The sequence below is a fragment of the Hippopotamus amphibius genome, chromosome 14 (genome assembly GCF_030028045.1).
Source record: "Hippopotamus amphibius kiboko isolate mHipAmp2 chromosome 14, mHipAmp2.hap2, whole genome shotgun sequence".
Taxonomy (NCBI): Eukaryota; Metazoa; Chordata; class Mammalia; order Artiodactyla; family Hippopotamidae; genus Hippopotamus; species Hippopotamus amphibius.
Window position 1 is genome coordinate 15,215,810 of NC_080199.1, and position 27,958 is coordinate 15,243,767.

Sequence of the window (27,958 nt, forward strand, 5' to 3'; positions counted from 1 at the left end):
AGAAGCTGGTCATGCATTGAATGGAGTCTCATTTAACCCCTGGAAGATTGTGACTTCTTTCCCCCTCAGACTTATTATTTGTGAAAAATGCTCAGTAGATTCACTTCCTCACTTAGGGCATAATTTTTCTTTTCTTTCTTTTGTTTTTTTGTTTTTTTTTTTTTTTTGAACGTAGGGAATTTCTATTCTAATATGCATACACTTAATATTGAGTTTTTATATCTTGGTAACACATTTAAGCTTAAATTGGAATTTGATTCTGTCTAGACAAGATTTATAATATATACGTATAACTGTTACTGACCAGGGCCCTTAGACTTTTTAATCAATAGAAATTGATAAGAGGCCAGATAAGAAATTCAGGCAAGGCTTTATTGAGGCTTATGCCACAGCACAAGGGAGCAAAAATAAGAAACTGGTACCCTTGTTCACCCTTCAAGAAGGGTAGGTTGGTTCCTTAAATGGGGTGGGGGTAGGGGCAGATCAGTGATTTGGGCCAGAGGGGTGGCTTAGGTGCTCTGCCCACCCCCTTGTATGTGCTGTGTGCAGGGATCATACGCAGTACCCTGCTTTTCTCCTGGCATCTCAGAAATAGCAGTTGTGGCCTTTTTGCATATTACTGTTCATAATTGTCTCCACTGCACATGTGTGTGGTTACTTTTAGTCCCTTAGAGTTTCTTTGTATTCTGTTGCTCAAGGAGACATTTGTCCAGGTGCAAGCACTCCAGTGAAGGGTCCCAGGTCCCATCCTATCTCATAACCTTTTGCTTGTTGCTGTGTTAGCCCATGCTGTGTAAGGCTGTAGCCATGCAGTCAGTGGTTGGACTGGTTTGGGCCAGCCCTACAGTCTGTTCCTTCCTTTAGCTGATGCCCACGATGGGCTGATTCCATGCAAGGCTTGGTCTTAATTGAAGTTGGGACTGTGTAAGTGCAGGAATGACAAAGTGTCTCCCTTCTATGTGACTTAACATCCCTATGGGGATTCAGAGGTAGGGAGGACAGTGCCAGCTGAGTACAACCTGACTGGTTCCCAGGAGGATTAGCATTTGAGATGGAACAGAAGGATGAGTGGGATTAGTACTCAGGGTGTCCAGGCAGAGGCCAGTTGGGGAGCGTGGACTTAGGTGCTGATGGGTCCCTGGAGGGTATTAAGCATGGTGGACACTCTCAGAGGTGTTGTAAAGAGATCAGGAGGGAGTGATGTTGGGGTAGGTTCGGTGGTGTTGGGAAGGGCTGGGGAAGGAACCAGCTAAAAAAAAAGCTGTATTCATATTTGAAATGATCAATAGTGAGTGAGATTCTGAAATTATGTTGTTTAAGAGGAAAGGGGAATTGGGAGAGAGATGAGCTGTGGTAGAACAGGCAAGAGCTGGTACCTGGCTAACAGTGGGAGAGGTGGTGTGGAGAGAAAACTCAGGTTGTAGTGGTTGAAAGCCTGCAGAGGAGTCCTCAGATTGCTGCCTATCCATCCTGCATTCTGCTGGACACAGGCTCTGGTCAGGTAGGAGTAGTTGTGCCCAGTGTTAAGGTTCTCAGTGAGCCTGGATGAGAGGAGGAGCGAACAAGAGGATCACATCTCCCGCCAGCTCATCTTTGAGAAAAATGCAAGGATCCTGTCTTCCTTTTCCTGCACAGAAGTAGGTTTCCACGTTCAGTTTTTACCAGTTGTTGTTTTGAAGTAGAAGTTTGCATTCACATTTGTAGCTTTGGGGCATGATAGATGGGGTGTCAAGGACTTGAAAGGAGTTTATGATGTTTAGGGTAGTAGGTTGCTATTTACGTGTTGTTCTCTTTCTCAAACATTCTCACATGCTTGTTTCCGTTGCCCCCTGAGTTGGTTAGGATTCAGTTTGCCTGTGGGTCCTAGAATTACCCATGTTAAAGCTGCTTACACAGGTCATTTGTTTTTCTCTCATTCAAGAATCCTTGCAAGGCTTTATATTGGTTTCCTGGGCTGCCATTGCAAATTACCACAAACCAGGTGGCCTAAAACCACAAGAATGTATTGTTTCACAGTCCTGGAGGCTAGAAGTCTGAAATCAAGGTGTTAACAGGGTCAGGATCCCTCTGAATCCTTCAAAGGGGAATCCTTCCTTGCCTTTTCTAGCTTTGGGTGGTTGCAGGCAAACCTTGGTATTCCTTAGCTTTTAAATGCCATCACTCCAGCCTCTGTCTCCATCATCATGTGGCTGTTTTCTGGCTGTATGTGTCTCTGGGTTTGTCTTCTTATAAAAGATGCCAATCATGTTGGATTCAGGGCCCACTCTGTTCCAATGTGATCTCACTTTAATTGATTACATCTGCAACAACCCTATTTCCAATAGTCACCTTTTGAGGTAACTGGGTTAGGACTTCACCATTTCGTTTCAGGGGATACAATTCACCCCATAACAAATTCTGTGGCTAGTATGATCTTCCATGGTGTTAGGAACCAGGACTCTTTCTTTCTTGTTACTCCACTGCATGTGGCTTTGACCAAGCTGTCAGCCTCCAAGGCCCAGGTGAACGAAGGTCCCAGATGTTGTCACTTTCTACCAACCTGGATTTAGTCTCACGGCTGCACCTACCTGCACAGGACACTGAAGAGAGTTAGGGCCCCATTCCAGGGTGCCATGCGCCAGCTAAAAATCAGGGTTTTGTCACCATTGAAGAATGAGAACAGATTTGGAGGACAGCCAACAGTCTCTGACACATGTTCACAGTTCCTGGTGGGGGGAAGTGGGGGTGGGCTAAGTTGTTTACTCAATATCTGTACCACTATAGCTTTTCTCATTGAATTATGTCTAGCATTTACAGGGCAAGAGAGAGTTTTCCTGTATGTGATTGTTAGCTTTGTAGTGGGTCACAGGTCTTAGTTTTATTCAGGTAGATTGCATCACTTAGCTGCTAAGTGGTATGGAAAATAGCAAGAAGTGGAAGATGCAGCCATACCTGCTGTTGAAGAGAGAGGGCACTGACTAAGGAGAAGAAACAAGTGATTGTGAAAAGATGCTTGTAAAATATTTTTTAAGACACAGAAACTTGAGTGTTTTCTTTGTAGAACGATGACTTAACTGATAGTTAATGACAAACAATGATATGGATTTGACACACATGAGGAGGAAAGCAGAGTGTACAGGGTTTTCATTCAGTGTCTTGTGTCCCAGCCTGTCATGTGCCCCCTGATTCCTGCAGGCCTGGGAACGGCCTTCCTGCCTGTGTTCCTAGCAGTGTCTCGTGGTGCTTGGCACCTGGTGGGATTCAGTAAATATTTATGGAATCATTTCCTACCAGCTCCCTTGTTTGTTGTTAGTAACACAATGTCCAGGTTCTAAATGTATTGGTGTTTGAAGCCATATTTTCTCCTTAGGGAGGAACCAGTACACTTGTTGAGAAAGTTACAAACATAGCCTCATGGCCAGGAACTCTTTATTTATCTATTATATATACACACATACACACACACACACACACACACACAGTATATGCATGTATATTAATATATCATATTATATATGCTATATATGTTATATTATATTATATACTTAAATGTACTATATGCTATAATAATGGTATATTATAACTATATATTATTTAGTATTTCTCCTGTGAACCAAGACAATAAAATACAGTTATGAAATGATATGTAGGCTGTATAAAAGTTTTTTATTTCAAATTCCAAGAAAGCAATTATTTTTGCTTATGCTTTGTTCCTGCAGTTTAAACAATCTGTGTTTTTCCTTTTTCTATAGAACTTTCTGTCACTTGATGAGATATCACAGTGCAACCCTCAGCTCCCATCAGATGGTAAAACGATTGTGCACATGCAAGATTTTACTGCTTTTTGGAATAAGGTACAAGTCCTCCATTCCAAGTTTGTGACTGCTAAAAGACAATTGTGACATAGATTTATTGGAGAATTTTGAGGTTTTACCCAGGGTGTAAAATGTGACTTGCCCATTTACTGAAAGTATGTTATAAAAATTCTCAAAATCAGTAATAAGGTTTGCCATTAATGTAGATTAAGTGTAAAATCACCTTGAGGCATTTGACATGTTGTTCTTTATCTCATTTGCAAGAGAACTTTCAAAGTATTAGCACAGGTTGAACTTAACATACATAAATTCTAACATAAGTTAGAATTGACAGGATTAAACAGACAAAATGCTGTAGTATGGAATGGGCTAAAAATTACAAATACATAACCAGTTGTTACAGACCAGAGGCTTTGGGGAATCAGTGTACGTTTTTTGCCTTGATGTTCTCAGGTCATCTTCTTACATACAGAGTGAGGCCATGATTTAGGTTTTTGCTGTGAAGTAGGGTGGGGGCTCTCCCATCCTAAGCTTCTGGATGGTCTGGCTACTTTGGTAGCAGCAAGGGGCCAGAAGGACACAGCACATGGGCATAGTAAGCACCAGTGATTCCCAGTTGAAGGGTTGCACTGTGTGGCAAGCTCACTGGGAGAACGGGTGGTTTTCCAACACTTGATTTATTTATGTTGTTTGGGCAAATAGGAAAAACAACAAGGTATGGTCTCAAGAAGTTCTCAAAATTGCACACCCCATGCACCCCCTTTACCGACAACTGAAATGGTCCCCCTGCTGCCTTGTGCCATGGTCCTCTGTGCACATCCTCCTATATCAGTGTGGATTAGTCAGGAAAACTGAACCCGCACCACAGAGAGGGAGTTACATGCAGGGAATTAGTTACATAGGAGCTGAAAGAGCAAAAAGGGCAAAACAGTGGTGCTTGAGACAACCCAGAGATTAGCAATGACAGGAAGCTGCTACCACCCCCAGGACTGGAGGGACTCAGAGAGGAGACATCTCCACCATCCAGAGCAGAGCCCAGGAGCCCAGCTGCTGTCAGAGTGGGGGCCACAGAGCAAGTGTCCAGGCTCTGTAGACTCTTCCTGTCTTTTCATGCCTGTAACTCTGTTTTGGCACCTGCATCGTGTTCACCTACTGCTGACTCAGTGCCTGCCGTCCCCACCAACAAAACAATAGTATGTTCCCAAATATATAAAACCACATCCCTGTACCTTTTGCACATGAAAACTCACACAAGGTGCCTTCCCTAACCTGATGGTTTCTCCTACCTTAATACCATAGATTTAATTCCTGCTTGGTATTTTTCATCATAATACACTTGAAGCATTTATGGAAAGCACCACTAAAATTCCACTATAAAGGCAGACTCTGTGTGAATGCTGACACATAGTTTGAATGGCCCATTACCAAACTTCTTTTGTACCGAACAATTGTAAAATGAGCTGTTTTGTTATTCTTCTAAGAACCTAATAACATATTCTCAGACTTCTGTGCAACTTGCCTTGTATAATGGTACAGAACACCCTATTCTGTTGTCCTGGCCTTGCTTATGGAAGGCTGTGCCCCATGCTGGGTCATTAGTAATTAGGTGCTGTCAGCTTAGGTCATGGGTGAGAGAGCCCTCGGGAGGGGGAGGGGCACAGACATTGGGGTTTTGGAGAAAAGTGGAGTCTGAATGAAGGGTGTGCTGGGTTGGGAGGCAGGAGATGGACATGAGCTCTGTAACCTGATCCACTAGACAGCCAGGTGGGCAGGTGGGGCAAGATCTTGGGGACCCAGCTCTCATTCTTGACCATTTAATTTTAAAGCTCAATCTTTAAGCTTTAAAATAAAATGGTCCTACGGGAGCCTCCAGATTCATGGGGTTGAGGGTGTGGGAGAAGGGGGAATTCCAAAATGTGTCTGGCACAGAGTGGGGGCTCAGCTAATGATCCTTATTGAATCAGTGTCTCCTGAGCCTGGATAACCAAGGAGACAGGCCCTAGTGCTCACCGGCTGTTGAGTGTTGCCCCCTTCTGGTCACGGCAGAGCAGTGCCCGATCCTCAAGCCTAAACAGGGAGGGAACTCAGTGTCTGGCCCTGAGAAACTGTGGTGTGGGGACAGGAAGCTGGCATTTGTATGTGGTTCATTGTTTTGTAGTCATAACTAAGGGAAAAGTAGTAAAATAGGAACCCTAAATGTCGGAAAAGAATAAAGGAGTGGAGAAGCTTAAAAAATGTTTCTCATGTATTAAAATGTAGCTTCTTATTGATAGATTTGTAATTCCTATAAAATTTGGGGCTAATTATTTTGATGATTCAAAGTAATTGTTCTTGTTTTAATAAGTGACTATTCCATAATCAGTTCAGTTATTTCCAGAGAAACTTTACATTTAAAAGCTTTTCCACACCTTGTGCTTTGAATCTTTTAGGCATTTTACTGATCACGTGCAAGCACCCTTGGTTTTTTTTGTTTTTTTTGTTTTTTAAACACCAGCAGTTTTTTGAGAGTATTCTTAACACTTAGGATATGTAAAGACATACATACACCCTTAAGTCTCTTTACCTTAGAACTTAACATATTGTGCAGTAATCCGACTTGTGATGGACATGATGGGTACTTTGTCCTTCTCCCTCAAGTTGGATTGTATGTGCAACAGCACACCTCATGTTTTGCTGTTGTTGTTGTTGTCCCTGTTTAGCCAGGACAGGAAATGCATGTAACACATATAAAATTTAGGCTTTATCACTCTGACCCGTGATGTCATGCTTAATTTCTTTAATCCCCATTTTTTGTTGTTGGTGGTGTTAAATTAGAGCTGTGGTGAAATTAGAGCCTTGACCACCGTTTACAGGAGTTAATTTGCCAACAGTGACTTTATCATATAAAGTGCCCCTTTTGCTTGCTGAGCTTTACTCAGATTCATTCTTTATCAAGTGAAAATGGAGAGATTAGTGGAGAGTTCAAATTATTTTTTAGTAAAGAGTCAGGCGTGCCATGTACTTACGCTGTCACCTTGTGGAGATTAATGAAATAGACAATTAAAACCAAGAGTCAAAATGAAACCTTATAAATGATTAAAAACCTCCCGTACTGAATATTTTATTAACTATATTATTTTAATAAGTTAGTGTGCATCATAAAGTTTGCATTTCAAGCAGGTGCTTTGTCATTTCAACCACTAAAATTCTGTGTATGTCAAGAGCTGTGTTCGTATGGAAATCTGATAAAAGAGGGAGCCTTACTAAAGTCTGCTAAATCTGCTTCAAACCCCCAAAGAGACACAATTGAGGCCTCTAGGACACAGTATCTTAAAATACAGAGGAGAAAAATGTGGGTTATATTTGCGTATCTATTATGTTGACTATTACATTATTTTCTCCACTTTCTGAAGTAATTTGTGTTACTTTATTGAAATGGGTACATTTTTATAAACTTAAATTGCAGACATCAGAAACCCCAGCCCTACGAGGCCTTTCCTTTACTGTCAGACCCGGTGAACTGTTAGCTGTGATCGGACCCGTAGGGGCAGGAAAGGTAAGTTATGCCTTTTGGCAGCTGGATGCAATGCCGCAGCCCCTACTAAATTCTCAGAGTTGAGCCCAGAACTGTGTGTAACAGTTTGAATTGGGTGTTTCTAGAACAGCATTTCTCTAAATGTGTTCCATGGGACATTTATTTTGCAAGGTTTTGTGGCCAAATAAATCTGGATAAATGCACATTATGTTTTCCTTCTTGGTGCTTCACATTGCACAGTTAGGAACTGCTTGTCGGGACTTTGGACGTCTCAGTGAAGGAAATTACTTATGTGACACCTGTTCAGCATGGACTGAGACAATGGGAACTTCTTTTTGTCACAGTGGCCCCTCCAGAAAGTCTGGAGGTTGTAAAGGCTCTTCCGGGAAGCTTTGAGCATTTCCTCACGTGACTTGACTTGGTCCCGTCGGTGCACGTGTAGTGAGTGTGCAGCCACGTGCTGGAGCTAAAGACACAGACGTGAGCAAGACCCCGGCGCCCCCGCCTCCAGAGGCCACCAGGGTCCAGGGCAAGACAGACACACAGGCAGGTTATTTCAGCCCAGGGTGGTGAGTGCTCTGATGGTGTGGATACAGACACGTCATGTCTGTGTGTTGTTAAAGAGATGAAGGAAATGTGCACATGTACTTGATCTGAAACAACAAAATACAGAAATCTAAATGTGGGACATGTATGTGAGTGGGTGATGATTTAATTTATGATGGAGTTTTGCTCTTTGGAAACAGCTTACTTCAGAATTCTTTTAATAATAATCTTTGGATATATTCTTCACACATAGCTTTTTTTTTTTATAAATTTACTTATTCATTCATTTATTTATTTTGGCTGTGTTGGATCTTCATTGCTACGCACGGGCTTTCTCCAGTTGTGGCAAGTGGGGGCTGCTCTTCATTGCAGTGCATGGGCTTCTCAATGCGGTGGCTTCTCTTATTGTGGAGCACGGGCTCTAGATGCATGGGCTTCAGTAGTTGTGGCACATGGGCTCTAGAGCACAGGCTCAGTAGTTGTGGTGCGCGGGCTTAGTTGCTCCGCGGCATGTGAGATCTTCCTGGACCAGGGCTCAAACCCGTGTCCCCTGTATTGGCAGGCAGATTCTTAACCACTGCACCACCAGGGCAGTCCCCACACATAGCTTTTTAAGAACAAGTATTTGTCAAGTAAAGGATACGCAGATTCACGAATAACTGCATTAAACATCAGATATATGAAATGCGCATACTGTTGGGCTGCTCTGCTAGCTAAGGATATTAAACATTCTCAATTAGTCTTTGCTGAGTGTAGCACTTCATTTGGGGGAAAACTCTTGGGCAGAATAGATTATTATAATATTAATGTTCCTTATAAACCATTAGTTTACATTGACCTATGGTGTTATTTTCATTTTTTTCAGTCACAGCCACCAGGGCTATACTTTATCCTATTCTAAAGGAAAGGGTTGTATAATTTATCAAGCGCCCAGGGTGGGGACAGCTGTGCTGTGGGGCGTGTTCTGTCCTGAATGCTGCCTGTTCACATGTGTGTGTTGCTGTCTGTTTCAGTTGTCACTGCTAACTTGTCATCTGTTTCAGTCATCACTGCTAAGTGCTGTGCTGGGGGAGCTGCCCCCGAGCCAGGGGCTGGTCACCGTGCACGGGAGGATCGCGTATGTTCCTCAGCAGCCCTGGGTGTTTTCAGGAACTGTGCGGAGTAATATTTTATTTGGGAAGAAGTATGAAAAAGAACGATATGAAAAAGTAATAAAGGCTTGTGCTTTGGAAGAGGTGAGTAATGATTTCTGAGTTGCATATACTCGAATTTCAAATAATAATAGTGTTGGTTTAAGCTACCATGTTTGTTAAAAGTTCTTTTAAAAAAAAAATTTGAAAGATCTTTGAATGTTGCTTAGTATTTTAAGCTGGTCTTCTGGGTAAATATGCAGGTGTGTTAACATATGCTGCTGTTTTAATCCTGATGGAATAAAAACAGTCACAGAATGCCTTTTTTTGCGGGGAGGGGTTGTTTCATTTTGTGAAATTTTATTCACTTTCAATTTTGTAAATGGACAGTTATAAAAGTTTGTAAAAATGAGAGCACAGTGTGAGGAGCCCTCCTGCACCCCCAGCTCCAACCAGGAGCAGCTGGAGGCCAGTCTTGCTGCGTCTTTACCCCTGCCCTCTGCCAGCCCCACCCCCAGCCCAGACTGTTCTGCAGCAGATCCTAGACCTCAGATTAGTCCATCTGTAAACATTTCATTAATTTTCTCTATAAGATAGGAAAGCCTTTGGGAAAAAAATCACCACATTATTACACCTGAAAAATAACCCCAATTCCTGAATATCATCAGTGTTCTCTTCAGTGTTTACATGTTATTAATCGTCTCACTGAGAAATCTTGTTCACTGTTGTTTGAATCAGACTCCATGTAAGGTCTGCCCCCTGCACTTTTTGGTGCCTCCTCGGTCCCTTTCAGTCTGTAGCTTTCCCTCTCCACTTCATTTTTGACTTGTAATTTATTATTTAAGGAAAGTGGACTGCTTTAAAATTTCTTCTTAATATGGCATCGTTTCACTAGGGAAGAGACTGTTTTCAGAAACAGCATTGAGTTTCACAGAAAATGGCAAAATGAAACATTTAACTATAAGATGAAATTTAAATAAAATTAGTGAATAAATGATGAAAACTGAACTAAGCTGATAGGAGAATACAATTTGGCAAAAAGAAAGCTAGGAAAAAGGTAAATACTGTTAAATATTAGATACTGTGTTACACTATTGGGTTATAAAAATCTGTGAGTAATAGTGTTAAAGGGCTCGCCCTGGGGTTTGTTCAGTGCAGTCTGGACATCTGACTGACCTTTTATACTGTGAGGAAAAGGCTTGGACAGACTTTCAAAGGTGTAGTGTTGAAGGCTCCAAACCAAGGAAATAGTAATTCTACTTGAACAATGGCTTGAGCATCATAGATTATATCAGGTGAATAACATTTTAGCACTCTGGCATTTAGCAATTTAGCAATTTAGCATTTAGCATTTTAACAAGCAAAACAGAATTGTTTGCTTGCTAAAAAGGTTTCTGTTTCTTTCTCCCGGATTATCGTTAATGGGAGATTCTGTGTTTGCAGAAATGATGTCAAGTTAGCAGGAATGAGCTAGATTTTTACTAAATGGTGTACAGACTGTGTAAGAAAAGACAGGGGAAGCAAATGTAAAACAGTGAGAATAATAGCTTCCATTTATTCAGCATCCACATGCAAATCATTTTTCTGTCTCACATGAACACACGCACACACGTGAGACAGTATATGAGTTATTACTTCTTTATGAGTGTTTTCGATGTTACCATCTTCGTTTTATAGTTAGTAAGACTGAGGCTTGGGGAGATGAAACATCTCATCTCTACGTTTGCAGCTCAGGTTCAGATCCCCAGGGGCCACTACTTTGCCGCAGCCCCATGAGGTGATTGGACCAGTAATGTGGGCAGTGTTCTGAGGCTTCACTCACCCTCGGGCATCCTTGCGGCACAGACTCTGGCGGGAAGGGGCCCCCGCAGGACTGGGCTACACAGACATTTTTTTTATACATGATGCGACGTTTATAAATATGGACTGCTCTTCTGATTTGCTGTGTGGTTGGGACATGGAGTCAGGGCCCCTCATGCCCATTCCTTCCTTGGCAGGAAGGGAGACCCAGGGCTGAGAAGTAGCGAAGAGCTTTGTCACTGGCCTGCTGAAACTTCGGACACGTCCTGTTATCTGCCTGGGCCTCTGATGTTTCTGCAGCAAAATGAGGACATTGGGTCAGAGGGTTTCCAAGAGGTTTTGCTGCTCCTCTGAAATGTCATGTATGACTCTGATTAACAAGGGGTCAGCCAGGTCTTTACGACACCTGGGAACCACTTAATGAGTTATGAGATCCTCTGCTTATCTCCTTCTGGAATCTCTGTGTCAATGGATGGGCATAAGACACTCACAGATAACAGAGGCTTCCTGGAATTCTTTTTGTCTATAGATACAGAGACAGCATCATAGTAGAAAAGACGTGGCCTTTGGAGAGAAACAGTCCTGGGTAGTAACTCCGGGTGTCTCTGTTTCCTCTCTTATTAAATGGGGAGGTATGGGATTACAGTAAAGGCTACGGGCAATGCCTGTGAAATGCAAACATACCAGGGTTTTAGTAAATGGTAAATGCCATTATTACTATTATAGATCTTTTCTCTACGTCATCCACATATACATCCATACATTTCAAATATAAATATAATGAAGCTTTACCTTACAGTTCTCTCTACCTCCACCTCCCCCAAATCCTGGAGGAAAAAACAGAAAAAAAGCAACATTTCTTATACTACATATGCTAATAACAACCAGATGTATTATACTAGATCTAATTGAAATAAATGTTTAAGTTCATTGAGCTGAAAGCATTTCTGTAATAAAATAGGGAGATATGAAGTAATCACATTGGAGATAATACTATCAACCTCATAAGTTTGTTTGAGGATGAAATGCAGTAGTGATTTTAAAGCACCTGATTGCTAGGAACATAACAAGCACTCTATAAATGTTAGAATGATTTTGAAAATAAATTAACTCTTAATTATAAGCTCAGCCAGGTTTTGGTAGAATCACATCCATAAAATGTGAGTTATAACAAAGAAGGTATCTTCTTTACATATATATCTTCTATTATTTGAGTTGATATTTATATAGGTGCTCTATACATAGTACGTTATATAAATCAACAATAAAAATATTCTGATACCATAACATAAGCAATATAGTGTGTAACATTTGTCTGCATATTATCTTTAACCACTTGAAGGTTTTTAAAAACTTTTGGGCAATACGTATTTAAAGGTATCACATTGATAAATTCTAGTTTAAAATTTTCACACATAGATCACTTACTTGGACATTTGCTTTTCAGATTGCCTTGACAATCATAGGATAATTAATTTATTGATACTTCTGTGTCTAGGTATAGAGGCCTTCAAGTCTTGAGTTATTTGAGTATTGCCTTCATTTCAAATATACTTTTCAGTCACCACCTGGGCAGTATGATGTGAAAGAGCAAAGGCTATGAACTGCCATGAACTTGGTTCAGATTCCAACTCTTCTGTTTAACAGCTGACTGTTCTCAGACCAGTGATGTAACCTCACTTAGTTTTCTCATCTGTGAAGTGGGGCCAGTACTTTTCGTGCAGCTTGTTGTGAGGATTAGAGATAATCAGCATCAGGGTCCAGAACAGAGCTTGGTGCACAGATCTCACCCTCCAGTAGCTGAGAGAAGCCGTGTGCACACGTACAAATGATGGAGCAGAGTAAGACGGGTCCTTCAAGAGAGATGTAAACAAAGCCTTAGGAACCAGCAGGAAGAAAGATGAGTCCAGGGTGGTTCATACGAGAGTGAGTTTGGGCTGAGCCTGGAAAGATGGGCAGGATTGACAGGCTATGAGAGGCGAGTAATTCCAAATGGAAGAAAAGCTATGAAAAAAGGCAGGGGCCTCCTGCCATTTGACTCTGGAATCCAGCCCTCCTCTACCAGGGCCTCACATCTGGCCCCCATTAACCTTTTCAGCAGTCGTCTCTGCAGTGTTTCCACTGTAAGTCTCCACCATCGCTGAAGGGCCCTTGATGAGCTTTTGGACGGATGGCATCAAACCAGCGAAGCCATTTCCTAGTTTGCCTGTAGTGTGTGGGTCTGCTCTTCAGTGAAAATTGGTGAAATTTAACTTAGAGGAAAATAATGTGAATAACAACACCTTCCTGTCAGTGAGAGGAATTGTAATATATACTCAATTCAGGCTTTTCCCAATTTAGCTAATCAGAAAATTGTGGCTGGGAAATCAGCTTGACTTGAATTTTACTTCAAATCCTCTGAAATGTTTTCCTATCTGGGGCTTGTCCGTAAATAATTTAAAGAGTCAACAACACACTTAAAGTCAGACTACCAGACTCAAAGCTAGTTTCTTATGCCCTAACTGTGATAAATGAAAGAGTGGGCTTAAGTGCCTTTTGTAGAATGTGGTTAAGATTGCTGTGCTACAATGTGGTGCTATTTTAAGAAGGAAACTATTTGAACAACATAAAGTCAAAGCATAAAAATTAAGTGATGTGGGGATATATGTATAAATAAAGCTGATTCACTTTGTTGTACAGTGGAAACTAGCACAAGAGTGTAAAGCAATTATGCTCCAATAAAGATCTGGAAAAAAAAAATTAAGCAGAACAGTTTGCAAGGACTCCCAACAGTGAAATGGAGGCCAAGTAATTGTATCTTTGTGTGTGTGTGTGTGTGTGTGTGTGTGTAAGGCTGGGAACCTATCTTAAAACACCTCATTGTTTTTCATGAAAATCAAAAGCAAGGGATGGTATTAATTTCTGAGCTCAAAAAAGAAATAAGGCAAAATAGTGATAAATTTTCGCAGCAGAGCAATTGTTGCCTTTCATTTGATGCACCCCGTTAAGCTTTGAGTGTGCAGGGAACCTGTGTGTGCCTGCGTGTCTTTGTGGCTGTCAGTGAGGATTATGATGGAGACAGTCTCTTTCTTCTTCTTGTGGTCATGTGCTTTGCATGCTGTGATTCACACTGTGAATGGGGTCCCGCTGTTGGTTTGATGAGAAAATAGGCATCAGTCAACAGTAGCAAATTACAGTAAATTCATGTCCTTTTTCCAGTTTATAGAGGGTGTTCATACACTTCTTTAGATTCTCACAGCATCCTTGAGCTTAGTGATTCTTGTTTCTGTAGCACTTTCTCTCATAGAGGAAAATAAGACTCTGGGAGATCAAAGGATTTGTTCATCATGGAGACTCCAGTGTGCCACTTGCTTTCTCCCCAAATTCGCTAAAGGAGAGACAAAGAAATGAGGGTGTCATGTGCAGAAAGGTACTGCTGTGTATCCTAGGTTGATGTCTGAGGGGTTTAGTAGAAAACAAATTCCTTACAATCTCTGCTTGTCTATGCCAGGATCTTAGTTATAATTATAGGCAACCTAAGATTTCTAATATACTGTGTAATTTAAACCTAATTGTTATCTTGTCATTTTGGGGCTGTTCTTATCATCTCCCCCCACCCCCCACCCAGGTACTCTGGGGAAAATAGACTTATCTGTCTATTTACTTCTTAAATATTATTCAAATATAACTTTTGATAGGTTCCCAGATCCTCAAGTCAAAATTTCATATTCTTCTTAGCTTTGAATTTTTCCTGCTTCCATGGATAAGCATCTTCTTAGTTCAGCTGATCTGCTCAGTTTCTCTTGAGCACACTGTTTCTTTTCCTTTGCTTTTCCTGCCCAACCTGCTCTTTCTGCTCACATTTCTTGTACAGACCTTGCCTGTCACTCTATGACTTGCCTCAAGTAACACTTGCCTTACGTGAAGACAAAGGTCGGGTGTTATCCCTTCTCTGAAAGTGGGAAGCTGAGGCCAAGATCAGCAAAATTGGTCATTGAAGATAAAATAAGTCCTGTGCCTTCATCAGCCTGTGCCACAAGCTCTCACCCTTGTGCCTCTAGCACAGACCTTCACACTTGCATATCCAGCTGCAAAGTGACATCACTGAGAAGTCATCTCAGCTTGTCTACAACCCAAGTTTCCTAAATGTGCATCCACCTTCTTCTCCAACTCAGTAAATGGAGATCCTGTTCTTCCCTTTCCTCACACCCCAAACCCCACAGTCCGCCTCTTCCCTTACAACCTGCACCCACCCCATCAACACGTCTTACAGATTGCACCTTTGAAATGTGCCTGGAATGGGACCCTTTCTCTCCATTCCCACTCCTCCCAATCTGGTCCTGGCCACTGTCATATCTCACCTAGATTATTGCAGTAGCCTCCTCACTTGTATCTGCCCTCACCCTTCCCTGCTTACTGTCTATTTTACACAAAGCGCAGGAGTGATTCCTTGAAAACCCCAGACCATGTCAGTCCTCCCCCTCCCCCTTTTACTGGGAGTGACACCAGGGCTCCTCCTGCTCTGTCTCTCCCTCATCCCCCTCATTCTTACTCAGCTCCAGCTCTCCTGGCCTCCTTGCTTGTCCTGGAAAACCTTGGGCATCTGCCCCATGGCCTCTGCACTCGCTCATTCCTCTGTGTGGAGCCCCCTCTCCAGGTCTGCGTGAGCCCCTCCACCCTCCCCCAGATCTGCTCACACCCCCTCTGAACAGAGCCCTTCCCAACCCCAGTGTAGGCTCACTTTCCCTCCTTTACTCTCTATCTCCCTAAGGTGGCTTCCTTTTCTTTCTAGTCCTTACTACCTGTACTCAGGCTAATTTTCCATAATGTCTGTCTCCCACCATGGAAAGAAACTCTGGGGACTTTGTTTCCTCATGGCTGAATTCACTGTGCCCAAAACAATGCCTGGAATATAGTTGATCCTCAATATATATCTGTTAAAATAGTCAAATGCATAAATGCTGTGAAAAACTGCAGAATGACAACAAATGAAAAACCCTGAGAGTTTTTTTTTTTTTAATATCAAGGTTACAATTTAGTCACTCTGAAATATACCCATTGCTGTTGATCAAATACTTTTATAAAGAACTGGTGCTAGAAGATTAGGATGGCAGGAAGAGAACACATTTTAAGTCTTTTTCTTTTTCCCCTTTTCTATCTCCATATAGGATTTGCAGTTTTGGGGGGATGGAGATCTAACAGAGATAGGAGATGGAGGAACCAGGCTGAGTGCCGGGCAGAAAGCCCGGGTCAGCCTCGCAAGGTAAATGATGTTCCAGTTGCCATCCTGCCCCTGCCTCCTCCATTGCTTCTTGTGGAGTGAGCAACAGACCCCGTTCACCGGGTAGGTGCTGTGTGAAGCAGGGTCTTGGCCCTTTCCATGGGCTCCTGGGATGAACATCAAAGTGTTGGACACCATCATGATTCAGAGATGAGATGCAGGGGGTGTGAAGCATTCTTCTCCTGACATCTCTCTACATTTCCTAGAGCCGTGTATCAGGACGCAGACATCTACCTCCTGGACGATCCACTCAGCGCAGTGGATGCAGGAGTCAGCAGGCACTTGTTCCAACAGTGAGTTTGCTCCTGTTTTCTATCATTTCTGCCTTTAAGAACTCTGTAGAGTTCAGGGAAAAGAGCTCAGGAAAGGCTTTGTGCTTCAGGAGACAGCTCATTCTGCTCTGGTGTCCCTCTCTTCCTTCCCTTCCCTCCCTTCCTGCCACAGAAGATCCATCGTAGAGAAATTTTGCATCATGATGAGGTCAAGGTAGGAAAATACAGGAGGTGCTTCCAGTGTGTGGAGGCCAGTGGAGTCTGTGCTTTAGGAGCTGAAGAATAGATGGCAGATATCCCCCTGCTACTTGCAGTTGATAACCAGACACTGTGGGTGGACCCAGACCCCAGGAATAAGAAAGATGATGTATTGTTTTGAAATCAGGGAGTGAGACTCAGTAACCTGGTACTTGGCTGGCAGGTTTTTTCCTCCATCATTTGTTTAAGGCCCATTAGAAGCAAAGTTTTGAGCACTGACATAGGGCTTCCGTGGAAAGGCCTTGTTGGTTTATACTTATTATTCTGTAGGTTTGGAAATACTTAATGCAGTCTAGAATTTAAGAATGATTTATTCCACATCTGAGTATGATTTCAATCATTTCACATTGCTTCATGGATACTTATTAGAATTAATACTTAGACCCACACGTAGGGTTAACTTGAATTTGAAACTAGGAATCTAGAATCTGGCTGAAGTCCTGACTCTCACTTTGTGTGTCTGGAATGTGTTGTCGGTGGCTCTTGCTTGGCCACTGAACCCCTGAAGTAGAACAACTCTGATGCTTTTCTGTGTATGATATGTCCAACACACACTGCCTTATGCCTCTGATGGAGTCTAGACTGGCCTCTTTGAAAGCCTCGTGAACTTGCTTTTGCTAAAACAGCATCCACATCTACCCCCTGGTTAGTTACCTTGCTGTTGTTCACCTTGTTAAAGCCAATGAGCCCTTCCAGCTGCACTTACTAAAGCCCTACTGTGTGCACTGAGATCGATGCCCTTACAGATGTTATTACACAAAACCTGTTAGTTTACAAGGGAAGACAGTGAGCCAGAAGAGGGAAAGGACCCACACTGGGCAGAATAAGGGAGACTAAGATGTTCAGCTCTCATTCCTGCCTCTAAGGAATCTGTCTCTATGTGGAGCTTGTTAAGACAGATGCCTGGGAAAAGTTCTGCATAGTCTAGGTTTACAGGGTTTCGATACAGAATAGTAAATGCTAAATGGAAGCAGAAGTGGACAGCTGTAGGCTTTCAGCTGAAGTTGGGAAGCTCCTTGTGTACTGGGCTTGGCGGGGAAGTGCCCTGGGGGCCTGCAGACTGGGCAGGGTTATTGGAGGCTGAGAATAGGATTCAGTTCCTTTTCCTAAAAGAAGACTAGAAGCAAAGGAGTAGAGGAAGGAAGAAGCAAGGCTGTGAGAAGAACAGCAGGCACGTCCTCCACTGGAGGATGCAGGTTGTACAGCAGAGGGACGCTATTTGGAAATTCTCTCTGTCAGGTCCTGTATAGTCTGCTAGGGCTGTGTCCATCCAGGCTTCTCTCACAGGACGCCACAACCTGTGTGGCTTATAAATAACAGAAATGTATCTCTCACAGTTCAGGAGGCTGGGAAACTCCAAGGTCAGAGTGTTGGCAGATTTGGTGTCTGGTGAGGGCCCGATTCCTGTGTCCTCACATGGTGGAAGGGATGAGTCCCTTTTATAAGGACACTAATCCCATTCATGAAAAAAGACTTGCTTCCTGGATGGAACTGGGACTGTGGTAAAGACTGATGGATACCACACTCACATTCATTTTCTATCTGATATTATTTGGGAAGAAATGTCTAGAAAATGCACTCTGGCAAAGGATTCTAAGAATATATTAATTTTTTGTTGTTAATATGTACATCATAAATCATAAATAATCACCTAGAAAAGTACGAAAATTGTACACATTTTTATATGACATAGATCTCTCTTCTCCCATTCCCGCGTAGCCATAAAATGTTTTAGTTCAGTCAAAGTTTTGGAATCTCAGTATTGCTTAGTTGCTTTTCATTATGAAGCATGTAAATAATTGTTAAGCTGAGCTTTAGGGAAAAAAATTTAGCTACTGGTGCCTTCTTCACTGGACTGCATTTTAGAATTTTTTAATGGAGCTAGATTCACGTTTGCTGCTGATAAATATCACGACCTAGTCGGAATCATTGATTTATGTTTCCTTTTAATTTGTATTATTTATTTGGTATTTAAACTACACGTCTTCGATGGCTGTGTTGTCTCTGTCTCATTAGGTTTTCAAAATGCGTTTCCAATTTGCAGCACCTCCATTAATATGCTTTTTGCATACTGTACCTTTTACATTTATAGGTGTATTTGTCAAGCCTTGCATGAGAAGATCACAATCTTAGTGACTCATCAGTTGCAGTTCCTAAAAGATGCAAGTCAGATTCTGATATTGAAAGATGTAAGTAGTTTCTAGAAGTCTGTGGAGCTTGCTAACACTCAGGTGTGTTAGCAGCAGGCCTCCCAACAGGTCATTCTCCTTGGATTCAGGGTAAACGCCCTCTTCTTCCTCAGTTTTATGCCCTCTTCTTCTCAGAGCAGGTGGTATTCATGCCTTTGAGGTTGAATCAAAAGACCTTAAAAATGTCAGTATTACACTCTATGTCACATAAACCCTAAAGTATATAAAAATGCTACCATAGGGTTACTGAATTATCACTGTTTTAGTTAAATTTTTTAAGAATAATAATGATATTTCACTTAGAATTATTTGTTTCCCCTTCCACAACTTAAATCAAAGAATATTAGTATTTGGAAATTAGAGATACTAGGACCTGTTTGTATCCATGTGATGGTCATGCGCAGTTTGCCTAAAGAGTGTCTTCCATTAATACCACGAGCAATGTTGGGTAGCCGAGCACCCTGGTCAGAGACACCCACTCTGCTGGTTTAGCCAGTTGCTGGTCTCATTTCCCAGGTGTTTTTTTGTGCCCCATACCTGTGGGAGACTGTGCAGCAGTAGGAAGGCCCTGCCTTCATGGGGCTCCTGTTCTTATAGGGACAGATGTGATGAAAAAGAGAGGAGTGGGGGTAACATCCTGGCTGCCTCCTTGAGGAGGTGGTGCCTTATGCAGCCTGAGTGACATGAAGGTGGGGGCCACACAGACACCTGGGGAGGGGGGTGTGAGGCAGCGGGTCCTAAAGAAGGAGCTGACCTGGCAAGTTGGCAGAATGGCAGGAAGGCCAGTGTGTCTGAGGAGAGTGAGCAGGGGTACATGGAGGGAGCTGGTCTCCAAGCAGGGGGTAGCGAGCCTGGAAGTGGGACAGAAGCTGTTGGATGGTCCAGAGCAGAGGAGGGATGTGGTCTGATGCGAGATTTAAAAGATTCCTCTGATGATCGCTGGAGGGGCGACAGCAGAAGTAGTTAGAAGTCTTAGTAAAGTTAAGAAGAGAGAAGTGGGTGCTCAGGCTAGTGTATCAGTTTCTAGAGCTGCCATAACAAAGTACCACAAACTGAGTGGCTTAAAACGACAGAAATTTATCATCTCACTATTCAGGAGGCTACAGATCCCATATCAAGGTGCTGGCAGAGTTGTGCTCTCCCTGAAGGCTCTAGGGGAGAATCTTTCCTTCCAGCTTCTGGTGTTCGCTGGCCTTTCGTGGCATTCCTTGGATTCCAGCTGCAGCACTGTAGTCTCTGCCTCTGTTGTCACATGGCTGTTGTCCTCTTGTCCATCTGCATCTCTTTTCTTCTCATTGGGACGTCGGTCATATTGGATTTAGGGCCACCCTACTCCAGTATGACCTCATCTTACCTTGATTACATCTGCAAAGACCCTGTTTCCAAATAAGGTCACATCCCCTGGTGCCATGCTTGAACATATCTTTTTTTTGGAGGGGGCCACCATTCAACCCTCAATACCTAGCATGGTTGGGGTAGGGTGGAGATTAGTGAGACTTTTTCAGACTTGGTGGTGGTTTGATGCTTCACTCTTTGGCTTGTTTGCCTCTGTGCCTCAGCACCTTCATCCTTAACCCTTTTCTGTTCCATCAGGCCCTTGGTCAGCTTCCTCACTTATCAAGTGAATTTCTGCTTTAAGAAAGACTTTAAAATGCAGAACCTCTCCCTCTCTAGAAGCAGTTCCATGTGTCGACACTTCTCCATTCCTCCAGGAATGGCGGGGCTCAGATTTCTCAAGCTTGAGAGCAGTTGATTTCATGCACAGAGGTGCTGATACTAGTGTGTAAAACCCCAATGTTGGCATTATTATGAGCACAGAATTAGCGGGCAAGAGAATAACGTATTTAGACCTTTCCTAGATGTTTCAGCATCCCCTTATTGCTTCTTTTGAGGACACCACCCTCAATTTTAGTACGATCAAAACAACCATTTGTCCACTGGTGAGCATTCCTGGGTGAATTGCAGTCCATCCTTACTGTCTGGTCCCTCTCTCACAGCAGAGAAGGAATGGCTGCCCCCTTATCCCCTCAGAATTGTCAATGCTTGGCTATTGAGTAAGATTGCTATCTTTGTACTACTAGTTGTTTCCTTGTGCGTCTCACAAATACTAAGTGGAAAGTGGTAATTTCATTAAATAAGGTGCATGAATTTTGCCTCCTAAGTAGAACAGGACACAGTGTATCATGAATAATTTCCTAATTCTTCAGTATCAGACAATGCCCAAAGGCTTCATTGGGTTTCTCCTAGTGGATTACCTCAGGGGACAGAATGAGAGGGGTACCAGCTGGAGTCATGGGCCATCTTCTTTTTACTGAGATGTCTTAACCAACCATGCCCTACTTTAGTTTTTCATCCTGGGATTTTACCTAATATTTTGTTTGCCACTGAGTGAATCAGCTGAATCTTGTTTCATGGGGTCAGAAAATAGTGAAAACATCTGCACGATATTTTATACAACTTTGTAAGGGAGGGAAACTGTACAGTGATGTGTCACATGTGCTCAAAGAAAGTGATTAGATTGACTGTAGCTTAAGCAGTTGCTTGATGTGGGGAAGCCTGGTTGGCTGCTTGTGATTGGTCATTCTTAAGTTTTTTCTCAGCTCTGAGTGCATTGATTCTGGGTTAGGTTTGGTTTGCTGGCGCAGGCTGCCAAGGCATTAGAGCCACCCCAGTCTCATGGCCTCCTTGTTCATTTGTTATTTTATCAGGTGGAATATTGAATTTTCAGCTGGGAAATTCCTGTGTTTGTGGGGCAGTTGTGAAGACCATGAAAATGCAGCTCACGGGTTCTCTGTCGAGGGCTGGTTCCTCCCTGTCCTGTCCCAGTGGGGCACATGGTATCCCATGACAGTGGTCAGTGAAGATTTGATGAGGGACCCTTACCTATGCACATGTGCTCTTGCCCACCTCTGGGTCAGTCTTAAGTTTCTTCCCTGGAATATCTTTCCCAATTGACAGTTTCTTAAAGTTCTACTTGCGAGAACTTTCCACAAGTTCCATGAGGCTTCTCTCAATTTCCATGTTGTCTAAAAAGACTGTACTGCTACTCCCACCAACTTCTGTACTTTCTGCTCCCCTAAGTGCCCACTGTAGTTATGTCAGTGGCCTCCATTTTTAACACATGAGCACACATTTCTTTCATGTCCCCCAGGACCTAGCACAGGGTTTGGCAGAGACCATAATGCTCAGTTCTGTGTCAAACTGAATTGAACTAGATTTGTCAACCAGAATTCCAGACATAAGGATCATTTTCTTAGGAATATCATAACTTAAGACCAGTTGATTTTTCTTGATTAGTATTTAGAATAGTTTGATATTATGAAATACAAATGCATTCCTCTCAAATTCTTTATTTTAGGGTGAAATTAGGCAAAAAGGGACTTACGCTGAGTTTCCAAAACCTGGGGTAGATTTTGAAGATATCCTCTTAAAGAAGGTGAATGAGGAGGCTGAACCATCTCCAGATCTAGGAACTCTCACTCTGAGGAATCGGACCTTCTCTGAGACTTCTGTTCAGTCTCAACAGTCTTCCAGACCCTCCTTGAAAGATGCCGCTCCAGATGTGAGTTTCTCTTTCTGCAACATGCCAGAAGAGTGGTCTGTCCACTCTTGGTGGCCTCATGGACTTTTAGTCAGCTCCACTCATGACATCTTCGTTTGTCCCAAAGTAGATCCTAGGTTTCCAAGGCCTTATTCCATGGAATTGGTAGAATTAAACTGCTCCCTGGTTGGGATTCTCCCTTGGGTGTAGGATGGAGAATCTTATGGAGTAGTGGTTGTGCTGCTGTAAATTTCTGGATGTATGTGGCTTACACTGATATGAGAACTCTTCAATTTACCATAGTTACATCCTACTTGCTCTGGTGGCCTTTGACTTCCTTTATGCATCCAGAGGCTTAATGTTAAGATCTCCTTATACTGAGTCCTGCTGTGGCCTAAATTAAATCAGCTACTTTTCCTACAGGTTAGAATGTTCTGGCACTGCAGGTGACTGATGGTATTATTTTGCCCTCTTGTCAGATGGTTTGTGTTAGGCCAGAGGTAGCACGTGCAAAGGACCTGACACACAGCAGACAGTTTGGAATTAGTTCCTGTCTTCCTTTTTTACCTGTCAAGACCAAGAACCACATCTTATCCACCTTGAATCCCCAGTGACCAGCATAGAGCTGAGGACATCCTTGGCTCCTGTGACTCTATAATATATTCTAAATCCTCCAGACAGAAATGCACTAGATCTCCCTTAAAAACATACATAGGTATTCTTCAATATCCAAACCCTCACTATCTAAATCCAGGAGCTTGCACAATTCTGGTAAGTACTCAGATTATTCCCTCATATTCCACCCTCAGGAATCACTCTCTGAAATTCAGGAACCAAATGCATTTGGATCATATGCTGTCCCTCTGCTGTGCAAACTCACATGACTCCATCTCGCTGTGTGAACTCAGTTTACTATATTTGGCTAGTATTTTGAGCCGCAAGTGTGTTTTATGTTTCCATCACTGAGTGACACAAGTCATCTAGAGGGATACATCAGCTCCATATCATTTTGTGTATTATTTTGGAACAAGCTTTTACATTTGTACTTGAATCAGGTATGTTGTGTGTGTGCTGAGAGTCACGATCAACTTTAAGCAAAGCTGCCAAACAGTGAATAACGTCGTGCAAGTGACGTTTCCTTATTTCTAATAGATTTCTAGGAGTGAGATGGCTGGGTCCAAGGATGAATGCATACATGGTTTTGTTAGGTATTCCCATACCTTCCTCTGTAGGAAATGGACCATCATTCACTCCTACCAGCATGTGAGATGTGACTGTTTTTCCACAGCTTTGCGATGGAGGACATTATTGAACCTTTAAAATTTGGGGTTTCATTATTTAAAGTATTGTCTCTCACTGTCATTTTTGCCTTACAGACTGAGAATATGCAGGTTACACTATCACTGGAGAACTATTCAGAGGGAATAGTTCATTTTAAGACCTATAAGAATTACTTCACAGGTGGTGCTGACCAGTTTATCATCATTTTCCTTATTGTAGCAAGCATTGCAGCTCAGGTAAATAAGGACATTTATTTTGGTTATTGCCCTCAGCCTGATATGTATGTACTATTTATATGTACTTATTTTATTATTACTATTTTTAATATGTATATTAAGAGAGATATTTCAAAGAATTGGCTCATGAGATTGTGGGATCTAGCTGGGTAAATATGAAATCAGAAAGGCAGGCCTGTAAGCTGGAAACTCAGGCAGCTGGCCCTGCAGTCTTGAGGCAGAATTTCTTCCTTTTCCAGGAAGCCTCAGGTTTTCCTGTTAAGGCCTTTGACTGACTGGATGAGGCCCACCACATTTTTGAGGGTGATCTTCTTAAGTTCTGATGACAGATGTGAACCACATCTACAAAATACCTTCACAGCAATATCTAGATGAGTGTTTGGTTGAATCACTGGAGACTGACCTGGCCAAGCTGATACAGAAAACTGACCATCACAGTACCTGTCAAGCTTTTTTCCTTCAAAAAATCCCTACATTTGTACTATTATTACTGCATTTTGCAGTCCGCTTGGATTTGCATTGAAATGAGTTATCTGTGGGGAGCAAGGTAAATGAGGCTTACTGGTATCACATATACATGATAGAGAGCTTTTAGAAAAGAAAGGATGTCTTTTAAAGATTTTAAAATGTAACACACCCTCCCTGATCTATGGTTATGTGGGATGAGGGGCTGGTGCAGACCTGAGCTGGAAGGACCGTCTCCATTGTCTGGAGCCTTTCCGTCACCCATTCTAGTGAGAGGGGATTTGGGGTGTCAATGATGTCAGCGTTTGAGTGATTGTTGTTTCCTGCTCCAGGTTGCCTACGTCCTTCAGGATTGGTGGCTTTCATCCTGGTAAGTGATTCCTGGTCTGACCCAAAGTGCTATAAAATCAACGTGATGTCTCAATTTCCCACAGAGTCAGGGGAAGAGGCAGGGCTTGTTCAGCTTCCTTTTCTGATCCTCACGTAGTTTCCCTGAAGAAAAAGTAAAGATCCTGCTGGTGGTGTGTGATCCTCCCATGGTCTCTCCCCATGTCTGACCCTCAACAGCTTCCTCACAGACCATTTTGAGAACCAGAAGTCATGATTCAAATTGAGTCTTTGTAAGGTAGATGGACACAGGGCCTTGTGAACTGGAAATTATTTGCCAGCATAAAACACACCTCCCAAAATGAGGGGGGTTTTGGGGGTTGTTATTTATCTAACTTCTTTTTATAGCATAATATTTTTTTTTCCCTGTTCCATAGGGCAAATGAACAGAGTAGCCTGTATGCCATGGTGTATGGAAAAGAAAACCTAATTGTGACACCTGATCCTGCCTGGTACTTTAAAATTTATTCAGGTAAAATCGAGTCATCTGGTCAATATGCGAGAGTCTGAAGTGCTTACAACAAGCCTGTGTGAACAACTAGGGCTTCCAGGAGTAATTCAGGAATGTCTTAACAGCTTAAAATCTGAGTTGCGTTTATTCTGTGAATTAATTAGAATGATTATTTTAAAAATCTGCTAGAAAAAAAGAGGTTGAATGAAGACTCTTACTTTGCTCTGTACTGGATTTTGAAAGTTAAACCAGGATTGTGTATTCAGAAAATCAGCTACTGGAAGCATGTGGCTATTGTTTATTCTAATAGATTGCTTTAGCTAAATCTTACATCATTATATGATATAAGAGGGTTAGAAACAGATCCCCACCCTGTGGTTCAGGTTGTTCCAGTTCTGTCTGAATAAACCTTGGCTATTATTGAACTTGGATGGATCCTTTGGGAGCAAGTGCCCCCAAATAAAAGTATTATTCCCTTGCAGGCGTGCAAAGCTCCCCTTCGCCACACTGCTCATCTCTTGGGCTTCACTAATTACTTAAGAGAGAAGCTGAGCAGGGAGAAATCCAGTGTCTGGGAATCAGGATTCCTTCTCTTTCTTACCTTGAGATCACAATGTTATTGTGTCTGCAACTGTGTGATTAATTTAAAATCTTGCTTGCCAGGCTAATATTAATGAGTCTTTCTACTTTCAAAAGAATGCTTAGAATATATGCAGCATTACATACCTTTTAAAGGAAATCCTCATCTAAAATATTAAATATTCCCATGGGAAACCCTCATTCAAGCTTTCTTCAAAAATAGAGTGTGTTATCTTTGTAAGAACCCACTCATTGAAATTTGGTGTTTATTCTGTTGATCTCTTGCTAAGAAATATAAATCCGTTAGTTGTTTACCTTCTGAATTGGTGGACTATGGAGACTTAAAGGAAAAAGGAAGGGATTCTGTTATACATGCATATAGGTGGGCTAAGGAAAATGCCTGTTGATAGAATTCAGGAATTCGAGGTTTCAGAGTTGAAGTAAGTGACGTGTCAGCTGAAGGAGAAGAAAAGTACTTGATGGAATATTAATTACAGAAGTTATGCCCTCTCTACTTAGCATTGTGAGTTCAAGAGATGTTGGGCAGCTATTTTAATTTTTATATGCATAGCAGGTACTCATTTATGTTGCTAATAAAATATAAGTTTAAGTGATTGTGTTCATTTCCAAATGCTTTGTGTTTCTATAAAACACTTAGAGATTAGTTGTTTATTTAGATTATCTCATGTTAAAATATAATTTGTATTTTCTTGCAATTCAATTACTTAAGAAATTTTCTGCTTGTAACTTAATATGATATTTTCATACTCTTTAAAGCTAGTAGGGCATGGAAATAGCTACTTTACATGGAAGTAAATTTCAATATAAATTTACCATTTACAAGGAAATGGTAAATCATTTCTCCTGTTCCCTGTTAATTCATGATGCCACCAAAGCATTCCTCAATTTTAGATTATGGGACATATTGTAATTAGTAAGATTTGAAATATGGAGAAAGGAAGATCAACTACTTTTTATAATTTTCTTTCTTCTGAGCTTTTATTAGAACTTGTAATTGAACTAGGAAAGCATAGAATGAAATTGTAGTTTACACCTGACTTTTTTTCCCGTGTTGTTTCTATTTAATGAGAGGAACATAGTGATTTTTATGTTCTTCCTTATAAATGTATCTTGTGAATGTATTAAACTCTTACAGAATCCATTATATATATAAATGTATTCTTTATTCTATTTATGAATATATATTAAATTATATTTATAGAATAAAACACATAATATCTTTAGAAACTGCCTGACATGCTTTAGTGCCATGGAAGGAAAGGCAGAGATTTGTGCTGAGTAATGTTTCTTTATTTCAGTTCTAACTGTAGGTACTGTCCTTTTCGGCATCACAAGATCCCTGTTGATATTCTACGTCCTTGTTAATTCTTCAAAAACTTTGCACAACAAAATGTTGGAGTCCATTTTGAGAGCTCCAGTATTGTTCTTTGATAGAAATCCAATAGGTAAGTCAGACACTAAGTTTCTCAGTAAATATGTCTTGTTAATGCATTTAGTGCCTGATTACATTTGATATTTGAAAATGGAGGAGATGCTTTAAGAAAATCACTGTGCATGTTGATCCATCTTCTATGAAAAGCTTTACCGTTATTTTTCTCCTACCAGAGAAAATCTGAATATAGGAGCATATAAGCTTTTATTCCACTTTATGTGTGTATGGAAAAATAAATGAACATTCACTTTGCAGAATGATTTAGGAATCCATTTGTTGTGTGGGGTATGAAAGACTCTACATTCAATGCAAATGTGTTTCAATATGGTTTACTAGTTGCTAAAACATTGGCTGTGTCACATAGTGTTAAGCTAGGTTGTCCCCTAGGAAGGAACTTCTTACAAAGAATCTCTACAAGAGACAGGCTGTTTGTTTATTTGTTTGTTTTTTCATTTCCCATCCATTTCTCGGATCACAGAGCTCTGATGTGTGCCTATACTTTAAGGTTTACCTAAAATGGTAATGAAAAATTAATTAAGATACAAGATTGGTAAAATGTAAGCATCCTCTTCAATAAAATTAGCTCTATAGTTTTACTGTGGACTTTTGGTGACATGTAAGGGGCTTTGTGGTATGTAGCAGGTGGATCTTCAGTATTAAGTTTTAAGTTTTTCCATCTGAGTGTCCCTGATGGTTTCCCAGTGATTGATGGCCTCTACCCTGAGACCTTTGACCTGTCTTACTTTGGAAGGTAGCCTCCTGACCTGGGTTTCTGTGAAGAGTTAGTTCATCAGTGTACATG

General features: G+C 41.6%; 1 protein-coding gene across 1 annotated transcript in view; it reads left to right on the forward strand.

Moving 5' to 3' along the window:
- Positions 1-27,958, forward strand: part of LOC130835728 (ATP-binding cassette sub-family C member 4-like) — a 145,867-nt gene that overhangs the window by 36,437 nt on the left and 81,472 nt on the right. Inside the window, exons 9-19 of the mRNA XM_057707519.1 lie at positions 3,732-3,833; positions 7,240-7,329; positions 8,898-9,089; positions 15,932-16,026; positions 16,251-16,337; positions 18,667-18,763; positions 22,122-22,325; positions 23,681-23,821; positions 24,619-24,656; positions 25,051-25,145; positions 27,023-27,169. Coding sequence (XP_057563502.1) covers positions 3,732-3,833; positions 7,240-7,329; positions 8,898-9,089; positions 15,932-16,026; positions 16,251-16,337; positions 18,667-18,763; positions 22,122-22,325; positions 23,681-23,821; positions 24,619-24,656; positions 25,051-25,145; positions 27,023-27,169 — 1,288 coding nt within the window. The remainder of the gene's footprint in view (positions 1-3,731; positions 3,834-7,239; positions 7,330-8,897; positions 9,090-15,931; positions 16,027-16,250; positions 16,338-18,666; positions 18,764-22,121; positions 22,326-23,680; positions 23,822-24,618; positions 24,657-25,050; positions 25,146-27,022; positions 27,170-27,958) is intronic.